The 20,311-nt window shown below is 46.5% G+C and overlaps 1 protein-coding gene across 2 annotated transcripts in view; it reads left to right on the forward strand.

Moving 5' to 3' along the window:
• ALDH1L1 (aldehyde dehydrogenase 1 family member L1) overlaps positions 1 to 20,311 on the forward strand; it is an 88,735-nt gene that overhangs the window by 48,613 nt on the left and 19,811 nt on the right. For both annotated transcript variants that reach the window (XM_047096253.1, XM_047096252.1), the window contains 6 exons: positions 249 to 368; positions 1,649 to 1,776; positions 5,736 to 5,886; positions 7,046 to 7,116; positions 10,215 to 10,320; positions 11,788 to 11,875. In XM_047096253.1, the coding sequence (XP_046952209.1) occupies positions 249 to 368; positions 1,649 to 1,776; positions 5,736 to 5,886; positions 7,046 to 7,116; positions 10,215 to 10,320; positions 11,788 to 11,875 (664 nt within the window). The remainder of the gene's footprint in view (positions 1 to 248; positions 369 to 1,648; positions 1,777 to 5,735; positions 5,887 to 7,045; positions 7,117 to 10,214; positions 10,321 to 11,787; positions 11,876 to 20,311) is intronic.

The raw sequence follows: 20,311 nt of genomic DNA on the forward strand, positions 1-20,311 counted from the left end.
AGCAGAACTGGATTTGGCTAGAGACCTGAGAAGGCCAAGGGGCCTTGAGCCCTGGCCCCTTGGCTATCTGTGTGTGTGTGCATGAGTGTGCACAAGTGTGCATGAGTGCACACGCATGTGTGTGCATGAATGGTTATCTATCCATCTCTGAGTGTTTCCTATGTCCTTCTGTGGGTCCGTATCTGCCACTGATGCACATTGTGAAGGATCCACACTGCAGTGAATCCCTGTAAAACTTCCTTTCCCAGGTGGAAAAGGCGGTGAACAAGCTCACCCTCCGAATGCCCCACCAACTCTTCATTGGGGGACTGTTTGTGGATGCTGAGGGTGCCAAGACCTATGAAACCATCAACCCAACAGACGGAAGTGTGAGTGCAGGTTTAGCACCCCCTTCTGCTCTCCTTCCACCTGCCCCCTCCTTGGCCTTTTCTTCTCTCTCATCTACTCCCTCACCTGGTGTCTGGGGACCCCTGCTTAGGGGACCTCTATTCGCACACAGAATGGTTGTAGTCAGTTTCCAGCCTTCCCTACAGGAATGGCCCAGAGGGGAGCTAGACCAGGAAGGCAGGAGGATTCCAAAGGTCTGGAGCCTGCTTCAGAGATGGACCAGAGCTAAAATCCCCCATGGAAGAAATGAAGCCATTCCCTCCCCCTCCACGCATCAACAACAACCTCAGCATGGGCCTTACCCTCTTGAATATGTGTACACCCCACTGTTGGGAATTCTTCCTTGAATCTCATGTTTGTCAGACTTTCTTGACTGTGACCCTTTTTTGTCATAACCCAGTATGTGCATATTGTATTCTCACATACACACCTACCTGAAACAACACTTACTCCTACAGGTGTATACTCAGTTTTCCATTCTGCCCTACCTATGGCATCCCTCAGGGCCTGCGGAAAGCACATAGCACACTCAACTGGGTCACTGGAAGGGAGTTTAAAGAAAATAATTGACAAAGGGGTGGACTGGCTGTGGGGACACAAACAAGGGGATACAGTACCCTCGGGCAGAAACATGAGCTGTTACCACCTTGAGGCCTATTTGGGGAATCCCAGAAGGGAAGCTGTCTGGACAGGGTTGCCTGGGTGCTGGGCCCTTGGGCAGGGAGGGTGTACCATGCCTTTGGTAACAAGAAGGGTGCTGGCCTTGCACCTCCCACTTCTTCTCCTCCTGGCTTTCCTTTGGCCATGCCCAGGTGTCAGGAGGTGTGGGAACCTGCACTATAGTGCAAGTGGGCACTGTCAGGACACAGAGCAAGGATGGGGGACAGGAATGGTCCTGTCACCTTCAACATCTAGACTATTTCACTTAAGAAATAGACTTTCTGCCTAGAACTTACCAAATTAATGGGCTTCTGCTCTTGGTTTGACAATGCTAAGCTGATCCTCAGCCTCATAGCTGCAGCCTGAGTCTGTTACTCTATTTGGGCTCAGTGGGCAAATGAAAAGAAGGGTCCTGGTATGTAGAAACACAAGCAAACCTCTTTGAAGGTCCCTAGCTTTCCTCATTGTGCACACCCTTCCATGGCCCTCCTGTTTGCCTACTGTCCCCACTGAGCCCTCCCAGGTAGCCAGGGGAGCGGCGGCATGGGGCGTCTGTGTACGCGGAGTCCAGGGAGGGCTTCATGGCTCTGCTCCACCATAGGTCATCTGCCAGGTGTCCCTGGCCCAGGTTAGCGATGTTGACAAGGCAGTGGCTGCCGCTAAGGATGCCTTTGAGAATGGATTGTGGGGGAAGATCAGTGCACGGGATCGAGGCCGGCTCCTGTACAGGTGAGAACCCCACAAACTCCTGTCAGCTACTTCACCTTATGTTTGGGTTGGAACTGCATGCTCGGGTATTGCCAGGAGGAAGTTGGGGTCCCAAACAGGTTGTGTGACCAAGGCCTGAGACTCAGAAAAGCTTCTCAGAGGAAGTGACTTGAGATGCAGGAAGAATTTCACCAGACACAAGTAGCCTTAAGGGAAAAATGTCCTCACTGGAGGGAACAGTGTGATTGAAGATAAGGAGGCACAAAAATGAAAGTGCTGATAAGATGGGAGCGGCAAACTGGCAAAGTTAACGGATGGTCCTGGGCAGTCTCAGACATGTACAACACTTTTCTGAGTGGACTGGACCAGAGGAGGGATCACAGCTACTTTATGCAGAAGCCAGCAAGGGAAGGATGGGGTCTGTTCTTCCTGCTGGTCCTTGCTCAGATCTCCCTGACTGCTGGAATCTCACATTTTCTTTTTTTTTTTCTAAAACCAGGGAAGAAGGGGCTCTCTCCCCTTAGCTTCATCAGAAGTATTAGGGAAGGATGTAGAGTTTATCCACTTATGACCATGGGGTGGGAGTGTGGCCTGGAAGAGAGATACTACTCCCCTAGAAATAGGTGGTCCCAATGGGGGAAGAGCAGTTGCCCCCCCAAAGAAGTGGGGTGATGGTTACAGAAGGGAGGGTGCTGCACAGATGAACTAAGCAGTGTCGAAAAGCCTAGTGAACAAGCCAGTTTCAGGAACCTGACTTTATGCTCTGGGTCCTGGGGAAGCTGTCAGGCATAGAGTCTGGTCATGATGTGGTCCAAATGTTCTTGTCATCTGGTGGGAGAGAGGCCCCATCTTGGCCTTGCGGTCAGAATGTCATTTTCTTTCCTATTCAGAGGCCAGAAACACCAGGACAGCCTCCAGCACAGGAAACCAGAGAGAGGGTCCTGTCTAGTTTCCAAATGGAATAGAGATGGTACGGGTTGGGGCAGGCAAGGGTGCACCCAGCCTGCTCTAACTCAAGTTAGTTTCAAGACCCCTTGAAGAGCCTATCAATTTTAGGAAGCCATTGCCTAGTGACCTAGTGACCCCAGATTAGGCAAAACTGAAACATGCAAGCCCAGGCTGGTGATCCTGAGAGAGGAGCCTTCTGGCCCTGAAGCAGACTCCAGAGGTAGATGTTTGCTGATCCAAGAGTGTTTCCCTTGAGCAGTTCTGCTGCCATCTAGTGGCATGTGTCATAATAACACCACCAGCAACATGATAGTGAAGGGTTGGGTGCCTGAACAGCTCTAAGTAGAGACCTGGACTGCTTTGACAGACATCTCAAGCCCAGACCTGAGAACTCCTAGGAACCTGGTCCTGCCTCATGCAACCTCCCAGTCCCCATGGTGGAGGTTCGCCCATTGCTGGCTCAGCAGCCCCTGGTTCAATGAGGAAAATAGACCACCATGGATACATATTATGGAATGCAGAATGCATTACAGGGTTCAGACATTATGCAATTGTGGGAGAAGCTGGGAAGAAAGATCTAGAAAAGAGAGTTAAAGAAAGTCACTAGATGGGCCCCAAGAACCACTGAGGGACAAGATAGAGCCTCTCAGGAACCTAGAGAGCCAGTGTCCCCAGCTGCCAGAGACGGACCACCAAGAGCTGGTGGCAGAGTCTGTAGGAAGCTGTCACCTTTTGTTCAGACACTTCCTTAGGTCCACAGACAAGAATCTGGTGGTGAACCAGGCTGCTGGGAGTGAGGCTGAGCCTTGTGGCACCCCACACTTGCCTTTTGCTCATGGCTGTCCTGAGGACCTCTGGGGTGACTTTGGTTGCTTCACTGCCTTTCCCACCCCTGGTACTTTCTGGGGACAGGATGCTGGAGGCAGAGGTACAGCTCAGCAAAGTTGACAGTGAACAATCCCACTCAGTTCTCGCTGAGCTTTCCAAATGGCATGCTCAGGTGATAGTTACTTTAGGGTTTTATGACATGGCCACATCACATGCAGGTGACCTTGTCTGGTAGAATTGGAGGGGTTTGGGGCTGATCAAGGGAAAAGATAGGACTATGAGAAGTAGAAACACAATACAAGTTTCAGGAGGCATCACTCCCATAGTGGGAGACCCTCCAGAGACCTCCCTATAGTGGGGGGTCTCTACTCAGAATAGGAAGAGTGCAAAGCAACTCTTGGAGGTTGGGGGATCAGAGGGGGGCGGGCTCCCATGTCCTGGCAATGTTGCTCAGCAGCAGAACAGGGATCTTTGGGTCAGAGGGCTGGGAAGGCAACAGCTGTAAGTGCATAGTCCATCTCTCCAATGATAATAGCTGTCAAGTGGGATTCCCAGGGGATGTAAAGCAAGACTTTAAATAGCTAAAAGTCTGCTTATTTGGGTTATGTTTAAAATAATTGGATACCTAAATGTGTATCCAGCAAGCTTTTAAGCTGACAGGTCTCACCCTGCAGTGAAGAACCTAGGGGCCAATACACAGAGACCATCTTTGGCTTATTTATTTTTTTTAAGTTTTTTAATGTTTATTTTTGAGAGAGAGAAAGAGACAAGCAAGGGAGGTGCAGAGAGAGAGGGAGACAGAATCCAAAGCAGGCTCCAGGCTCTGAACTGTCAGCACAGAGCCCAATGTGGGGCTTGAACTCGCAAACCTCGAGATCATGACCTGAACCAAAGTTGGATGCTTAACCAACTGAGCCACCCAGGTGCCCCTGGCTTATTTATAATATAGATTTATACCTGTGACACATCTCTTTTTCTAGTTGATAGAACCCTAGTCTTTGAAATGCCACAACATGGTGTTTCATTATTTGGTCTATAATCCTTCTCAAAAAGTTATTTACACTTTTGCTGTTCTTAACTAGAGAAGTACCTGGGTGTGTCACTCTGTCTGAAGTAACCATGTGACTATGCCACTAAATTGCTCATGTCTGTTCAGCCCACAGTTTCACTCACAAGCCTTATGCTACATACTGACTGTGTGCCCAGTGGGTGTAGGAGGTCCAGTAGGGAGCAGGAGACCAAATCCTGTCCCAGGCGTCAGGGAGAGGCAAATAGTCCTGGAATACTCAACTAAGTGAATAACTGTAACAGTCATGCAAGGTTTGAAGAAAGGTAGAGGTTGCTATCAGGACACTGGAGGGATATGTTATTAGTGTAGAGAGGGCAGGAATTAGGGTTGGCTTCCCAGGGAGAGTGTGTACTTGGGGTGTTTAGGCCATGCCATGGCTGAATGCAGAGAGGAGCTGGTCAGCAGTCTTTTGTCCCAGACTTCTCTCTGGGCCAGAACTCCCCCATGTACAAGTTTGAGAGCCACTCTGGGTCTGTGGCCTCCACCTTCGTCTGGGCACCCTGTTCCCTGGGCACTCTGCTTTTGGGGCTCCTTTATATCAGAGAGGGGGGCAGAGTCCTAATTCCCAGGCTGCCCATAGCAGCACACCCACCAGAATCACAGGAGGGCAACTGGATTTCAGAGAGCTAACAAGGAGAGCTGTGTAGATGAACCTTCCCTTGAATCTCTCCCATCATCTCCCCTCCCCCTTCCCACAGATACCATCCTTGGGGGCACACTCCACTGGATCAGCTGGTGCTTGAAGCTGGACATGCTTTCCCCTCATCAAGGTTGTCCAGAGACAGGGTGACCTTTTTGGATGGTGACCTCCTTACTGCAGAGGCAGAGGGACTGCTTTTGCAGAATCATGTGTGTTATTATAAAGTAGTTAATGCATCCATATTTTATGAAGGAAGAAAGGAAAAGAGAGGAGAGGAGAGAGGGACAGAAGGGCATCATCCTCATACCCATCCAGCAAAGTAAACCTTACTGTCCCATCTCACAGATCAGAAAACCGAGGTCAGCACATCTGAGTGTGACAGAGCTGGGAGTGCAGGGCAGAGGCGCTTGTTCATTGAAGAAGGGCCTCGAAAGAATAAGCAAGGCTGGTCCTGACCTGAGCCCATCTCCCTCCCCTTCTCCACCCCTTGCCCAGGTTGGCAGACCTCATGGAACAGCACCAGGAAGAGCTGGCCACCATCGAGGCTCTGGATGCAGGCGCTGTCTACACACTGGCCCTGAAGACCCACGTGGGCATGTCCATCCAGACCTTCCGCTACTTTGCTGGCTGGTGTGACAAAATTCAGGTGGGGCTGAGGCTCTTACCCACCAAGTGAGAGCTCACACAGGCAAGCTGGGCTCAGCAGGAAACTCTAGGGCAGTGTGTTAGCCTACATACTGCATAAAAAATGACCCAGTTTATTGGTTTAAAACAACCCATCAGCTTACATTTCTGCAGATGGGAAGTTCAGGCAGGCTTGGCTGGGTTCCATGCTAGGATTTCACAAGATCAGTGTCTAGGCTGGGCTTTATCTGGAGCTCTGGGGAGACCCTGCCTGCAGGCCTGTTCAGGTGTTGGCAGAACTCAACTCCTGTTGTTGCAGGACCGAAGGTCCAGGTCCTTGCCAGCTTCTGGCCGAGGCTACTGAAGGCCTCACTCTGGCCCTTGCCACCGCCCACCCCCCCTTGCCTTTCTCAGGCTTGGCATCCCTCTCTCTTAAACTGGAGAAAACTCTGCCTTTATGGAGGTTCCCGAGGTCATGCTGGGGCCATCTGCATCATCTCCCTGTCCTCAGGTCAACTGTGCCATTCCACATCTTTGCAGAAGGGGTAGCTCACCATCTCCTGGATCCCAGGGATCAGGATGTGACCTTGGAAGCCATTTCCAGTGGTTTGCCCACCAGAGGCAGGGATGGGTCAACCCTTCCCCAGAGATATCCATTACCAACAGGTTCATTGGGGTCTCTGCCAGAAATGGGCTCCACGCCTCCTATCCTCTCCATGGGGCTGAGAGGTGCAGGTATGATGGCAAGCCCAACTTCTGCTCCTCCTTCTACTGTTGCATCACTGTTGGCTGGAGCCGGTCCCCACCTGGGGCCTCCTGGGCCGGCACAGTCTCTAGAGACAACTTGGCCCCCCACCTCCTCCCTTGTCTGCCCCAGTGTCAAAGCCAGAGGCCTTACCTGTACCAGGACCAGTTTCTTGTCTGAGGATTCTGCCAGTCTCAGTGCAGGAGGCACCTTACCCCTGATGGCTGCCTGCTCCACCTGTACCTGAAGTCCTCAGATACCCCTGTTGTACATAATCTGGAAGGTTTGTGTCTCTTGCCTGTCTCAGTCATGGGGGTTTCAGGATGCAGACAAGACCCTGTTCCTTTCTGAGCCCCAAGCACAGTCTGGCTGCCCAGGGGGAAGGGGGAAGGAAACAATGGAGCCCCCTATCAGTGACTCCCCTTGTTTGTTCCAGGGCTCCACCATCCCCATCAACCAAGCCAGACCAAACCGCAACCTGACCTTGACCAGGAAGGAGCCTATTGGGTGAGTCACAGCGTTGGGCGAAGACTCGCCTCACGTTAGGCACTTTTCGCGCGATTTGTAGTGTGAGCACTCATCCCCTTTTTACACATCTATCGAATGCTATTTATTCACTAATTACTACATGCCATACATTTCAGGTGCTGGATATACAACAATGATCAAAACTGATGAGAATGCCTGTCCTCAGGGGACTTATATTCTAGCAAATAAAACAGCTTTCACGTCTAAAGTAGCTGCTCTGTGCCAAGCACTGTTTCAGTGGCCTTATAAGTATAATTTTACTTAATCCCCACAATAGCCCTGTATCAGTCAGGGTCATAGTGGGAAACAGAGGGCACACCTGAAAAATTTTATCTGCAAAGAGTATAATAATGAATATGCATAAAAATTAAGAACTACACAGAACCAAGGAGCAGGGTAAAAATAATAGAGAAATAGACAAGGATAGGAACCAGTGCTCAACAGGAGACAGACACCTGCCCAATCAACATAGAAAAGACTAGGAATTGGGGAAATTATGTTAAACCCAGACGTGAGGGGCCTTGCCTCACCATCAGATGGTCCAAAGGCCTAAGGAGAGAGAAGCCTCCTCACACTGCCTTTTGGGGTGGGGGGGAGGTGAGCAAAGGATCCACCTTTGTGAAAGGCAATGTGGCAGTGCCTATTCAGTCCCCAAATGTACCCCATCACAGGCATAACTATGGTGGCTCACTGACACAGGTGCACAAGGAGACAAGCCCAAGAGCACTCACAGCAGCTGTGCTGGGGCCTTGACAACAAAACCCTGCACAACCCATGCTGAACACTGCAGCCTCCTAACCAGGGCATGGCTTGTGGCTGTGTGAAGGCATGGGACAGAGCTATGGGGACCATGAAGAACAGCTCCAGGAGAAACTTGTTTGAGGGAATCACACTGATGAATGCCCTCTAAATCATCAAATGTGCACCAGAGGCCCAGAGTGGTCAGCACCCAACAGGCATTCCCACCTACCCTGTGCCCCTTACAAGCGAGGGGCCTCTGGGATCCACCAGCAGGGACCTCACATCCCTGTGGATGGTAGTCAAGGGCACTCAGCTTCCTTGGGAATGTGGGGGTATGTCAGAAGGAGAATGTGTTCAGATGTCATTTGCATCGACAGAAATGAGTACAGATGAACACACCAGGTCCTGAAGGACAGGCCTGCTGGTGAGGGCAGCCCCTGTTGGGAGAGTGGGCTGTGGATATAGGAAAACCCTGTCCTGTAGCCCCCAGAGAGGGGGCAGCCTGGGAGGGAAGTGGCACTGAAGGCAGGGGTTCCCACCCAGCCTTTCCCCCAGAGGACACAATATGTAGACGGTGCCCCAGGATAGGCCCCCACAACAAGGAACTCCCCTGCCCAGATGTCAGAGTGTAGAGTGAGAGCCCTGCATAGCCCATGTGCTTGGAGTCCCTTACTTGGGCGCAGGCCTGAGAAGGGCTGGGCAGGGGGACCAGGGCCCACCTGGCTACCAGTCACAGGAATTTGCATGGTCACTGCTCTTCCAGATGCCTCCCAAGGAGTCTGTCCCCATCAGACTGAGGAGGACACTAATGCAGAGCCTCCCAGGGAGTTTGGGGGACTAGGAAAGTTGTCCCTATATGGGCAGGTTTATGGGTCTGCTAGAGCTGCCATAACAAAGTACTGAAACTAAGAGACTCAAGCAGCACACATCTGTTGCCTCAGCATTCTGGGGCTGGAAGTTCCAGATTCAGGTGTCAGAACGTTGGTTTCTTCTGAGGGTATGAGGGAGAATCTGCTCCAGGCATCTCCCCCAGCTTCTGGTGGCTTACTGGCAGTCTTGGGTGTTCCCCAATCTCTGCCCTCATGTTCACTTGGTGTCCTCCTTGTGCATGTCTGTTCACATGGCTCTGTTTTTTGAAGGACATCAGTCCTATTGGGTTAGGTACACACCCTATTTCAGTATGACCTCATCTTACCTAATTACATCTGGGATGGCCCAATTTCCAAATAAGGACATTCTGGAGTTAGGATTTCAACTGCGAGTTTTGGGGAGTACAGTTCAGCCATGACAGTGGGACTTCCTGACGTCCATTCTCCTTTGGAGCCCCCACAACCCTGATGACCTCACCCTCTTCCCTGGACAACTCACCGTGCTCCCTCCACCTTCTCATCCTGTTGGGTCTGCTGGGTGTACATGGGGTGGGGAGTGGCTCTCCAAACCCCCGAGTGCACCCTGTTGTTCCCAGGATGGTGTGCTGGTCCCCAGATTGTCCTGATCTCAGCCTTCACACACGCTCTTCCCCTTCCTGGGTTCAGCTAAGTCCTCTTTTGGGAAACATTCTGTGGTGATGATGATCATGAATATGATGAAGAAAACAAATTAGGTAGCCTGAGCAGTTCTGTGTGGACCGGCTCATTAATTGTCGACACTGATGAAGACAGTGCCCTGGGTTTTACAGGAGTCAGGGGAATGCAGGGCCTCATGCCTGCTGGGACCACATGTGTCATCATTAGGCCCCCCAGGACCATGAGGGGCTTCCCTTTGATGGAGTCTCTGCTCACCCAGAGGCTTTCTCTGGGACCAAGGGGCACACTGATCCTGGGTACCATCTCTTAATACAAAGCAGACAAGCCTTATTAGGCCTCCTCAGCTGACTGCTTCCTTCTCTCCATGGGACTTCACCCTGGCCTCACACCCAAGAGGACCATCACCGACTTCCTCCTGTCCCACCCGTGTGATCCCACTTCTCTCCCATACTCTCTCTGCCCACCTGGGTGGTCCCTGGCCTTCTCCCTGGCCCTGCCTTCTGTCAACTCCTGCACTGCCTGGTGTCATGCCCTACTGGACTATCCTTAGACAGGTCTGACAGTTCCGATGAGAAACCATGTTCCCTAGCATTTTGCCATGCCAGGAAGAGGGGCTATTGCCACGCTGGACATACTGCCCCATCAGGGGCTGGAAGGCCAGGGGTGAGCTCTCTCAGGGGGACCTTGGGCACCATATCAAGATGCTTGGAGTAGAACGGGTGTCAGGCTTGGGGAGAGGAAGCAGTTGGCAGGTGCAGTCTGGCACCCAGGCTGAGTGGAGAGATGAAGATACACTTCTTTGTACCATAGGGTCTGTGGCATCGTCATCCCCTGGAACTACCCCCTGATGATGCTCTCCTGGAAGACAGCTGCCTGCCTGGCTGCTGGGAACACAGTGGTGATCAAACCTGCCCAGGTGGGTCTGGGTGTGTTCCAGGTGGGGCCTATGGGCTGTAGAGGAGGAAACAGGTGCCCTGTTGGGCCCTTTGACCACCTGGGACTGGTTCTTCCTCAAGGGAGGAAAGGAACTACTGATGAGGGCTGGCCTTCTGTGGGCCCGGCTCACAGCAGCAGAGGCAGCAGGCAGCAAGGGTCAATGTGGGGTGTAGGCAGAGTCTGTTCATTCGACCATGGGGTGGCTGAGTCAGGTTAGCCATGTGTGTACCTGCAGCTGCTTGGTGAGCAGAGTTATTTTCCCACAGATACCAGCCCTCTGGATTTGGGGGAGCAGAAACTCTATTTGGTCCCTTGTCCAGGCCCCATGCTCTGAGACAGCTTTGGTCGCTTATTTGGCTTCAGAGACTGAAAGTCCTGGAGGGAGCAAAGGAGTGGTGGGATTTGTGCCCCTGCACCCTCCCCCCCCCCCACCAGCCCTTCACACAGAAGCTGCGCAGGTCAAGGTCACTCAGGCAGGCTGGAAGAGCCTGAGCAGGGTCCCCTGGGGATGAGGAACCCCTTGCACGAGCCTCAGCTTCTTCACCTGTATACTGAAAGTAACAGCCTGTCCCCTGCCTGCCCCCAGGGGTGTTAGGAACTGAAGGCAAGATGCTCCATCATGTGGCTCTGGACAGCATGCCCAGGTCTCCTGGCTACTTTGGGGAAACTTGGCTCCAAGAAAGTTATAATTTAAAACCCAACAATAGCGACAGCTAGCATTTACAGTATTCACCCTGAGGCAGCATTTTAGTCCATAACAAATTACATGAAAATTAAAAATTTGCACACATTTGCTTGTTTGAGCATGACAACAACCTTCTGAGATGACCCATAACCTCTCACATTACTGGGGGCTTGTTGTGCACAGATCCAGGCAATTGTCCCTGGAAGACCCGGTAACAGGCCTGTGCCCTCCCAGCGCCAGCACCCCACAGATTTGGAGGCTCAGCCTAAGGCCAGGTGGTAGGTGGGACACAACCCAAACTTTACAAGGAAAATTACCTGGGCCAGAAGAGGAACCACTGCTAGCAGGCCAGGGGAGAGGAATGGCCTCCAGCCACGACATGGTAATTAGAATCTCACACCCACCAGGGAGTTCTGGGCACTGCCTGGCACTGAGGTGCTTCCAGGCAGTCCTGGGACACTGCACTCTTTGAGTGAAGAAGGTATGAATGTTCAGGAAGGGGCCAGGTCTGGCCACAAGGCTGGAGCCTGCCAGGAGAAGGCACTAGAAGACACAGGAGGTAGCAGGCCTTACTCCCCACTTTCCACTGAAGCTCTGGGGGAAGCTGGCTGGGTTGGCAGTACCCACTATGATGGGGCTTACCCTGGAGGGTCCTCCTGCCATGACTGCTCCTCCCTGCTTGCTACCTAGGCTGCTGGGAGAGGAAGGCCGAGCCCCACTTCCTGGTCCTTCCTGACCCAGTCTTCTTCCCTCCCTCCCCAGGTGACTCCACTCACAGCCTTGAAGTTTGCAGAGTTGACCTTGAAGGCTGGCATTCCCAAGGGCGTGGTCAATATCCTCCCTGGGTCTGGTAAGAGATGTAGACAGGGGCATCTGGAGGTGACAGGGCTCCAGGAAGTCAGAGATGCACTTGGTCAGAACAGGGCTTGCTGCATGATGTGCTCTAGTAGGGAAGAGTTATTGCTGGCCCAGTGATCCAGTGGGGATGGCCAGCCTGTTGGAGAGATGGCTGTCTCCCACCGTGGGAGGGACCCAGACCTGGAAGGGTTCTAGCTTTCAAATGTTTCCCCAAAGGTTTTCCATTTTTTGTGTGTTGTATATACATGCTCTGGAATAAATTACATGTCTTGGGAATTATTATACTTAAGAGACTTTATCTGTAGAACATTCTAGACTTAGAGCATTTAGGGAGGTATTACATGAATTGCTTGTTTAGTTTCTTCTGTGGTTAGTGGTCTAGTTTATTGGAAATGTTGTCCCTTCTGGCACACACTTAAAATACATTGGCATAGAGTCGTATTAATAATTTCTTATAATTAATTCCTTTTTTGATTCTCCCTTTGATTGTTATAATATCCCCTTATACTTTTCACTTTTTCTTTCTCTTTTAAAATTGATTATATTTGTGAAAAGTTCTTGTTCCTGTACTTCCCTCAAAAAACAAACAAAATAGCTCTTGAATTTCCTTACCCATCCCATTACTATTCTGTCATTTTTTTCTGCTTTTATCATTTTTATTTTCTTCTCTGTCCTCCTGTGTGCTTTTTTTGGTAACTTTTTGAGTTGAAAGTTTAATTCATTTATTTTTTTTTTTTGTCATTTAAAGGAAAGCATTTAAATAGAACTTTGGCAATACCTCATACTTTTTTATTAATATTTTCATTATTATAAATGTCCCTATTTATTTCCTTAATAGTTTTTGTCTTAAAGTTTGCTTCATCTGATATTAGCATAACTACTCTAGCTTTCATGTGGTTCTTGTCTGCATGATGTATTTTTTTCATCCCTTTACTTGCAACATATTTATATCTGATGTCTCCTTTGGACAGCATATATGTGGATCTTGTTTTGATCCGTTGTGACAGTTTGCCTTTCTGACTGGATTGTTTAATCCATTCACATGTACTGTGATTATTGACATAGTGGATTTGTGTCTGCCATTTTACTTTTTGCTTTCTGTGTTTCCTGTCTTTTGTTTCTATTTCTCTTTTATGGCTTTCTTTACATTAGTGAATATTTTCTAGTGTAACATTTTAATTCTTTTAATCATTTTTTTCACAATAGAAATTTTAGTTATTTTCCTAGTTGGTTTCTCTAGGATTTTATCAGAAAATACTTCAGATTTATGCTAATTTAATTCCAGGGAAATATACAAATACTATTCCTAATAGCTCTATTACGTCTGTGCTGTTATACCACATATTTTTGTGCACACCTCACATTGATATACATTACAAACCCAATAGTATGCTGCTATAATTTTATATAATTTTATGTCTATGAGAGAAGTTAAAGAGAAAGGGGAGCAAATATATAATTACGTAGTTTGCTATATTAACCTTATTTACATTTCTGGTTCTTTTCATTTGTTCCTCTTGTTGAGTTACTCTGGTATCTCTTCCTTACTCCTTTTCAGTTTTGCTCCCACCTACCTCTTTTCTGCTATTGTTGTCAAATATATTTCATTTATATTTGTTGTAAATCCAACAATACAATTATATACACATTGTTTTTATACAATTGCTTTTTAAATCAGTTAAGAAAAGAAAGAAAATATACATTTAAGCTGTTTTTTATAATTATATAATTACCTTTCCTGGTGGTCTCTGATGGATTACTGTCTGAGTCACTTGCTTTCAGCTTGAAGAACTTCCTTCAGTATTGCTCACAAGGTGGGTCTGCTAGCAACAAATTATCAAAGTTTTTGTTTATCTGGACATGCCTTTATTTTTTGCTTTTATTTTTTGAAAGATAACTTTGCTAAATATGAGATTCTTGGTTGACAGTTTTGTTCTTTCAGTGTTTGGAATGTATCATCCCACTACCTTCTGGCCTCTGTTGTTTCTGATGAACAATCAGTTGTTTCTGTTAATCTTATTGGGGTTCCTTTATAAATGGTTAATCATTTTTCTCTTGATACTCCCAAAATTTTCTTCTGTATCTGTTTTTCACTATTTTTACTAAGATGTGTTTGAGAGTGGATCTCCTTATGGCTAGTCTACATTAAGCTTCATGGATTGAGCTATTTACTGAACTTCATGGATTTTTAGAGTAATGTTTTTCCATCAAATTTGGGAAGTATTCAGCTGTTATTTATTTTAACATTTTTCTCTGCTCCTTTCTGTTTTTCTCTCTTTCTGTAACTCCCGTTATGCATATGTTGGTGTGTTTAATGGTAACCCATTCCTTTCTGAGGCTCTTTTCATTTAAAGAAGTTATTTTTCTCATTTTTAGATTGCATAATGTCTATCTTAAAGTTCACTGATTCTTCTGCCAGTTCAAACCTACTGTTGAGCCACTCTACTGATACTTTTATTTCAGTTACTGTACTTTGTAATTCAAGAATTTCTAGCTGGTTCTTAAAAATTTTATTATTGGGGGAGGGGCCAACATGGTGGAGAAGTAGGGGGAATCCATACTTCCCACATCTCTCAAACAAAGAAGTGTAGAAGCCGAAGGACTTTGAAAACACCAGAGCCTGGGAGGAAAATAGACTGAAACTACAAGGAAGAAAATGGGAAAGCTGGAAAAAAGATAGATGGGCATGGAGGGGAGGGACCCCCTTCTGTGCAGAGACAAAGGGAAGAGAAAGAGTGGCTAGGGAAGTGCAGGACTGTATCTAGACAGGAGAAAGACCTCGGACTGAGACTGAGAAGGATTCGATCTCTAATTATGGGGCTTTCTTCCAACTGGAGCCGGCTCCCTGCTCTCACATCTGGGGAGGAGGGGAGCCAGGCCTGGGTGCTGTGGTAGGTCAGAGGCTCAGTCCGCAGTTGGAAAAAGTGGTTCCCTCCCTAGAGGGTTGTGTGATAATACAGTACCTGCCTGCATCCGCCACCCCTGGGCACAGTGGCTGGGCCAAGCATGTGGTCTACAGGAGGAAAAGGTGGCCATCTCCCTGGAATGCTGTGGGAAAAGACAAAGGCTGCCTGCGTCCGCCACCCTGGGGGGTTCCCGGTGAGGGCAGCAGCTCTCAGTCTGCAGTAGGAGAAGGTGGTCCTCCCTGAAATGCAGTGACACAGACAAAGCCAGCCGGGACCACATATCGGACCACACTGAAAGGCACTTCCCCAGTGCCAGAGTGCATGGAGCAGGACTTTGCATGCTAGCCAAGTGCAGGGTCAGGGGAGTTGGTGGAGCTAGAAGGACCACCCCATCTGCACTCTTGTCACAGTGAAGACAACTCAAACTGACTCCATGGGGTCCGGCTCCATGGAGAAGAGACTGGGGAATCACCATTTCCCCCCCACACCAACACCACCACCAAGACTGGGCCTCAGGGATCACTCCCGGGGTCCTTAGTGGAGGTGGGTCCTGATTACACAAAACCACACCCCTTTGCACTGGGTAACTGTGTATTCACTGGAGCTGCACAGATCCTACAAACAGCTACTCCCGACAAGCAATGCATTACCTGGATTAACTCTAGGTCCACTCTGCATATATAGATATATTTTCCTCCCCCACCATTTCTCTTCCTTATCTCTTCCCTCCCCTAGGCTGGTTACTCTGGTTATTGGTCTGTCTAAACAGACATATTTAATCCATTGTCTTGATACATGTTCTACACCTGCTTTTTTACACTCCCTTCCCCCTCTCTGGAATAATCAAGCCATAAGTTTCTCTGTCTGGGTAACTTTATCCTCGTTTTGTTTTCCTTGCCTCATTCTTTATTTTCCCTTCTCTCTGGATTAAGCCTTTTAGTCTCTCTGCCTAATCAATGTTTATTCCTCCCCCCCTCACCCCACTCCTGTTGTTTCTCCCTTTGTATGTACTCTTCCATCAGCACCACCTCCATCCTCTCCTTTACTTGTAGTTGGTGTTTTGGGTTTTTTTTTTTCTTTTTTGTCTTTAGTTTTTTGTTTTTGTTTATTTGTTTGTGTTATTTGTTTGTGTGTTTGCATGTTTTTGTCTCCTGTTTGTCTATCTGTTTTCCTTTACAGGGCTACTCCAAGGAACAAATCAAAGCACACCTGGTGGAGGGTCCATATTATCACTATGAATAGGGTACTAAAACAACCAAAGTCACAACAACAGAGAACAAGTAACAATCCCCGAAAAAACTCCTGAAGGGCGAGGCCCTGGACAGTGTATAACCTTCATTTAATATAGCAGTGCTCTCAGGTGTAGAGCACACAAGCCTTTAAAATACATCAGGGGCAGAAAACTAGCCAAAATGACGACATGGAAGAATGCTCCTCAAAAGAAACTCCAGGAAGTAGTGACAGCTAACGAATTGATCAAAGCCGATTTAAGCAATGCAATGGAACAAGAATTTAGAATAATAGTCATAAACTTAATCACTGGGCTTGATAGGACAGCAGAGAATCTATTGCTACAGAGATTAAGGGACTAAAAAATAGCCATGATGATTTAAAAAATGCTATAAATGAGGTGCAAAATAAAATGGAGACAGCCATAGTGCAGATTGAAGAGGCAGAGGGGAGAATAGGTGAATTAGAAGATAAAATTATGGAAAAAGATGAAGCTGAGAAAAAGAGATAAAAAACCTAGGAGTACGAGGGGAGAATTAGAGAAACTAAGTGATGCAATCACATGGAACAATATCCATATCATAGGAATTCCAGAAGAACAATGAGAGAGAGAAAGGGGCTGAAGGTGTACTTGAACATATCATAGCTGAGAACTTCCCTGATCTGGGGAAGGAAACAGGCATTGAAATCCAAGAGGCACAGAGAACTCCCTTCAGACATAACTTGAATTGGTCTTCTGCATGACATATCATAGTGAAACTGGAAAAACACAAGGATAAAGAGAGAATTCTGAAAGCAGCGAGGGATAAATGGGCCCTAACAGGTAAAGGTAGACACATAAGGGTAGTAGCAGACTTATCTAATGAAACTTGGCAGGCCAGAAAGGAATGACAGGAAATCTTCAATGTGATGAACAGGAAAAATATGCAGCCAAGAATCATTTATCCAGCAAGTCTGTCATTCAGAATAGAAGGAGGGATAAAGGTTTTTCCCAAACAAACAAAAACTGAAGGAATTCATCACCACTAAAGCAGCCCTACAAGAGATCCTAAGGAGGATTCTGTAAGTGAAATGTTGCAAGGACCACAAAGTACCAGAGACACCACTACAAACATGAAGCCTACCAACATCACAGTGACTCTAAACCCATATCTTTCTATAATAACACTGAATGTAAATGGACTAAATGCTCCAACCAAAAGACATAGGGTATCAGAATGGATAAAAAAAAAAAAAACCCCACAAGACCTATCTATTTGCTGTCTACAAGAGACTCATTTTAGACCTGAGGACACCTTCAGATTGAAAGTGAGGGGATGGAGAACTATATTACACTACTGGAAGTCAAAAGAAAGCTGGAGTGGCCATACTTATATCAGACAAAGTAGACTTCAAATTAAAGGTTGTAACAAGAGATGAAGAAGAGCATTATATAATAATTACACGGTCTATCCATCAGGAAGAGCTAACAATTATAAACGTCTATGCACCGAATTCGGTAGCACCCAAATATATAAAACAATTAATCACAAACATAAGCAACCTTATTGATAAGAATGTGGTAATTGAAGGAGACTTTAATACTCCACTTACAACAATGGATAGAACATCTAGACAGAGAATCAATAAAGAAACAAGGACCTTGAGTGATATATTGGAGCATATGGACTTGACAGATATATTTAGAACTCTGCATCCCAAAGCAGCAGAATATACTTTCTTCTCAATTGCACATGGAACATTCTCCAAGATAGATGGCATACTGGGTCACAAAACAGCCCTTACCAAGTATAAAAGAATTGAGATCATACCATGCACACTTTCAGACCACAATGCTATGAAACTTGAAATCAACCACAGGAAAGAGTCTGGAAAACCTCCAAAGCATGGAGGTTAAAGAACACCCTACTAAAGAAAGAATGGGTCAACCAGGAAATTAGAGAAGAAATTAAAAAATATATGGAAACAAATGAAAATGAAAAGACAACAATCCAAACACTTTGGGATGCAGTGAAGGCAATCCTGAGAGGAAAATACATTGTAATCCAGGCCTATCTCAAGAAACAAGAAAAATCCCAAATACAAAATCTAACAGAACACCTAAAGGAGATAGAAGCAGAACAGCAAAGACACCCCAAACCCAGCAGACAAAGAGAGATAATAAAGATCAGAGCAGAAATAAACAAGAATCTAAAAAACAGTCGAGCAGATCAATGAGACCAAGAGTTAGTTTTTGAAAAAATAAACAAAATTGGTAAACCTGTGCCAGGCCTCTCGAAAAGAAAAGGAAGAGGACCCATATAGATAAAGTCATGAAGGAAAATGGAATTATTACAACCAATCCCTCAGAAATACAAGCAATTATCAGGGAATACTATGAAAAATTATATGCCAACAAACTGGACAACCTGGAAGAAATGGACAAATTCCTAAGCACCCACACACTTCCAAAACTCAAACAGGAAGAAATAGAATATTTGAACAGACCCATAACCAGTGAAGAAATTGAATCAGTTATCACAAATCTCCCAATAAATAAGAGTCTAAGACCAGATGGCTTCTCTGGGGGATTCTGCCAGACATTTAAAGCAGAAATAATACCTATCCTTCTCAAGCTGTTCCCAAAAATAGAAAGGGAAAGAAAACTTCCAGACTCATTCTATGAAGCCAGCATTACTTTGATTCCCAAAGCAGACAAAGACCAAGCAAAAAAAGAGAACTACAGGTCAATATCCCTGATGAATATGGATGCAAAAATTCTCAACAAAATACTAGCAAATCGAATTCAACAGTGTAAAAAAAGAATTATTCACCATGATCAAGTGGGATTCATTCCTGGGCTGCAGGGCTGGTTCAATATTTGCAAATCAATCAATGTAATACATCACATTAATAAAAGAAAAGATAACAACCTGTCAATCCTGTCAATCGATGCAGAAAAAAGCATTTGACAAAATTCAGCATCCTTTCTTAATAAAGACCCTCGAGAAAGTCGGGTTAGAAGGAACATACTTAAACATCATAAAAGCCATTTATGAAAAGCCCACAGCCAATATCATCCTCAATAGGGAAAAAACTGAGAGCTTTTTCCCTGAGATCAGGAACACGACAGGGATGTCCACTCTCACTGCTGTTGTTTAACATAGTGTTGGAAGTTCTAGCATCAGCAATCAGACAACAAAAGGAAATCAAAGGCATCAAAATTGGCATGGATGAACTCAAGCTTTCACTTTTTGCAGATGACATGATATGATACATGGAAAACCCGATAGACTCCACCAAGAGTCTGCTAGAACTGATACGTGAATTCAGCAAAGTCTCAGAACACAAAATTAATGTACAGAAATCAGTTGCATTCTTATACACTAACAATGAAGCAACAGAAAGAGAATAAAAGAAACTTATCCCATTCACAACTGCACCAAGAATCACAAACTACCTAGCAATAAACCTAACCAAAGATGTAAAAGATCTGTATGCTGAAAACTATAGAAAGCTTATGAAGGAAATTGAAGAAGATACAAAGAAATGGAAAAACATTCTGCGCTCATGGATTGGAAGAATACATTGTTAAAATGTCAATGCTACCCAAAGCAATCTACACATTCAATGCAATCCCAATCAAAATTGCACCAGCATTCTTCTCAAACCTAGAACAAGCCATCCTAAAAATTGTATAGAACCACAAAAGGCCCCGAATAGCCAAAGTAATATTGAAGAAGAGGACCAAAGTGGGAGGCATCACAATCCCAGACTTTAGCCTCTACTACAAAGCTGTAATCATCAAGACAGCATGGTATTGGCACAAAAACAGACACATAGACCAATGGAACAGAAGACAGACTCCAGAATTGGACCCACACAAGTATGGCCAACTAATCTTTGACCAAGCAGGAAAGAATATCCAAGGGTAAAAAGACAGTCTCTTTAACAAGTGTTACTGGGAGAACTGGACAGCCACATGCAGAAGAATGAAACTAGATAGACCACTTTCTCACACCATTCACAAAAATAAACTCAAAATGGATGAAGGACCTAAATGTGAGACAGGAAACCATCAAAACCCTAGAGGAGAAAGCAGGAAAAAACCTCTCTGACCTCAGCTGCGGCAATTTCTTACTCAACACATGTCCAAAGGCAAGGGAATTAAAAGCAAAAGTGAACTATTGGGACCTCATGAAGATAAAACGCTTCTGCACTGCAAAGGAAACAACCAACAAAACTAAAAGCCAACCGAGGAATGGGAAAAGATATTTGCAAATGACATATCGGACAAAGGGCTAGTATCCAAA

The sequence above is a fragment of the Lynx rufus genome, unplaced genomic scaffold (assembly GCF_022079265.1).
Source record: "Lynx rufus isolate CCGP_SWC_20201006 ecotype Redwood Valley unplaced genomic scaffold, mLynRuf1.p SCAF_4, whole genome shotgun sequence".
Lineage (NCBI taxonomy): Eukaryota > Metazoa > Chordata > Mammalia > Carnivora > Felidae > Lynx > Lynx rufus.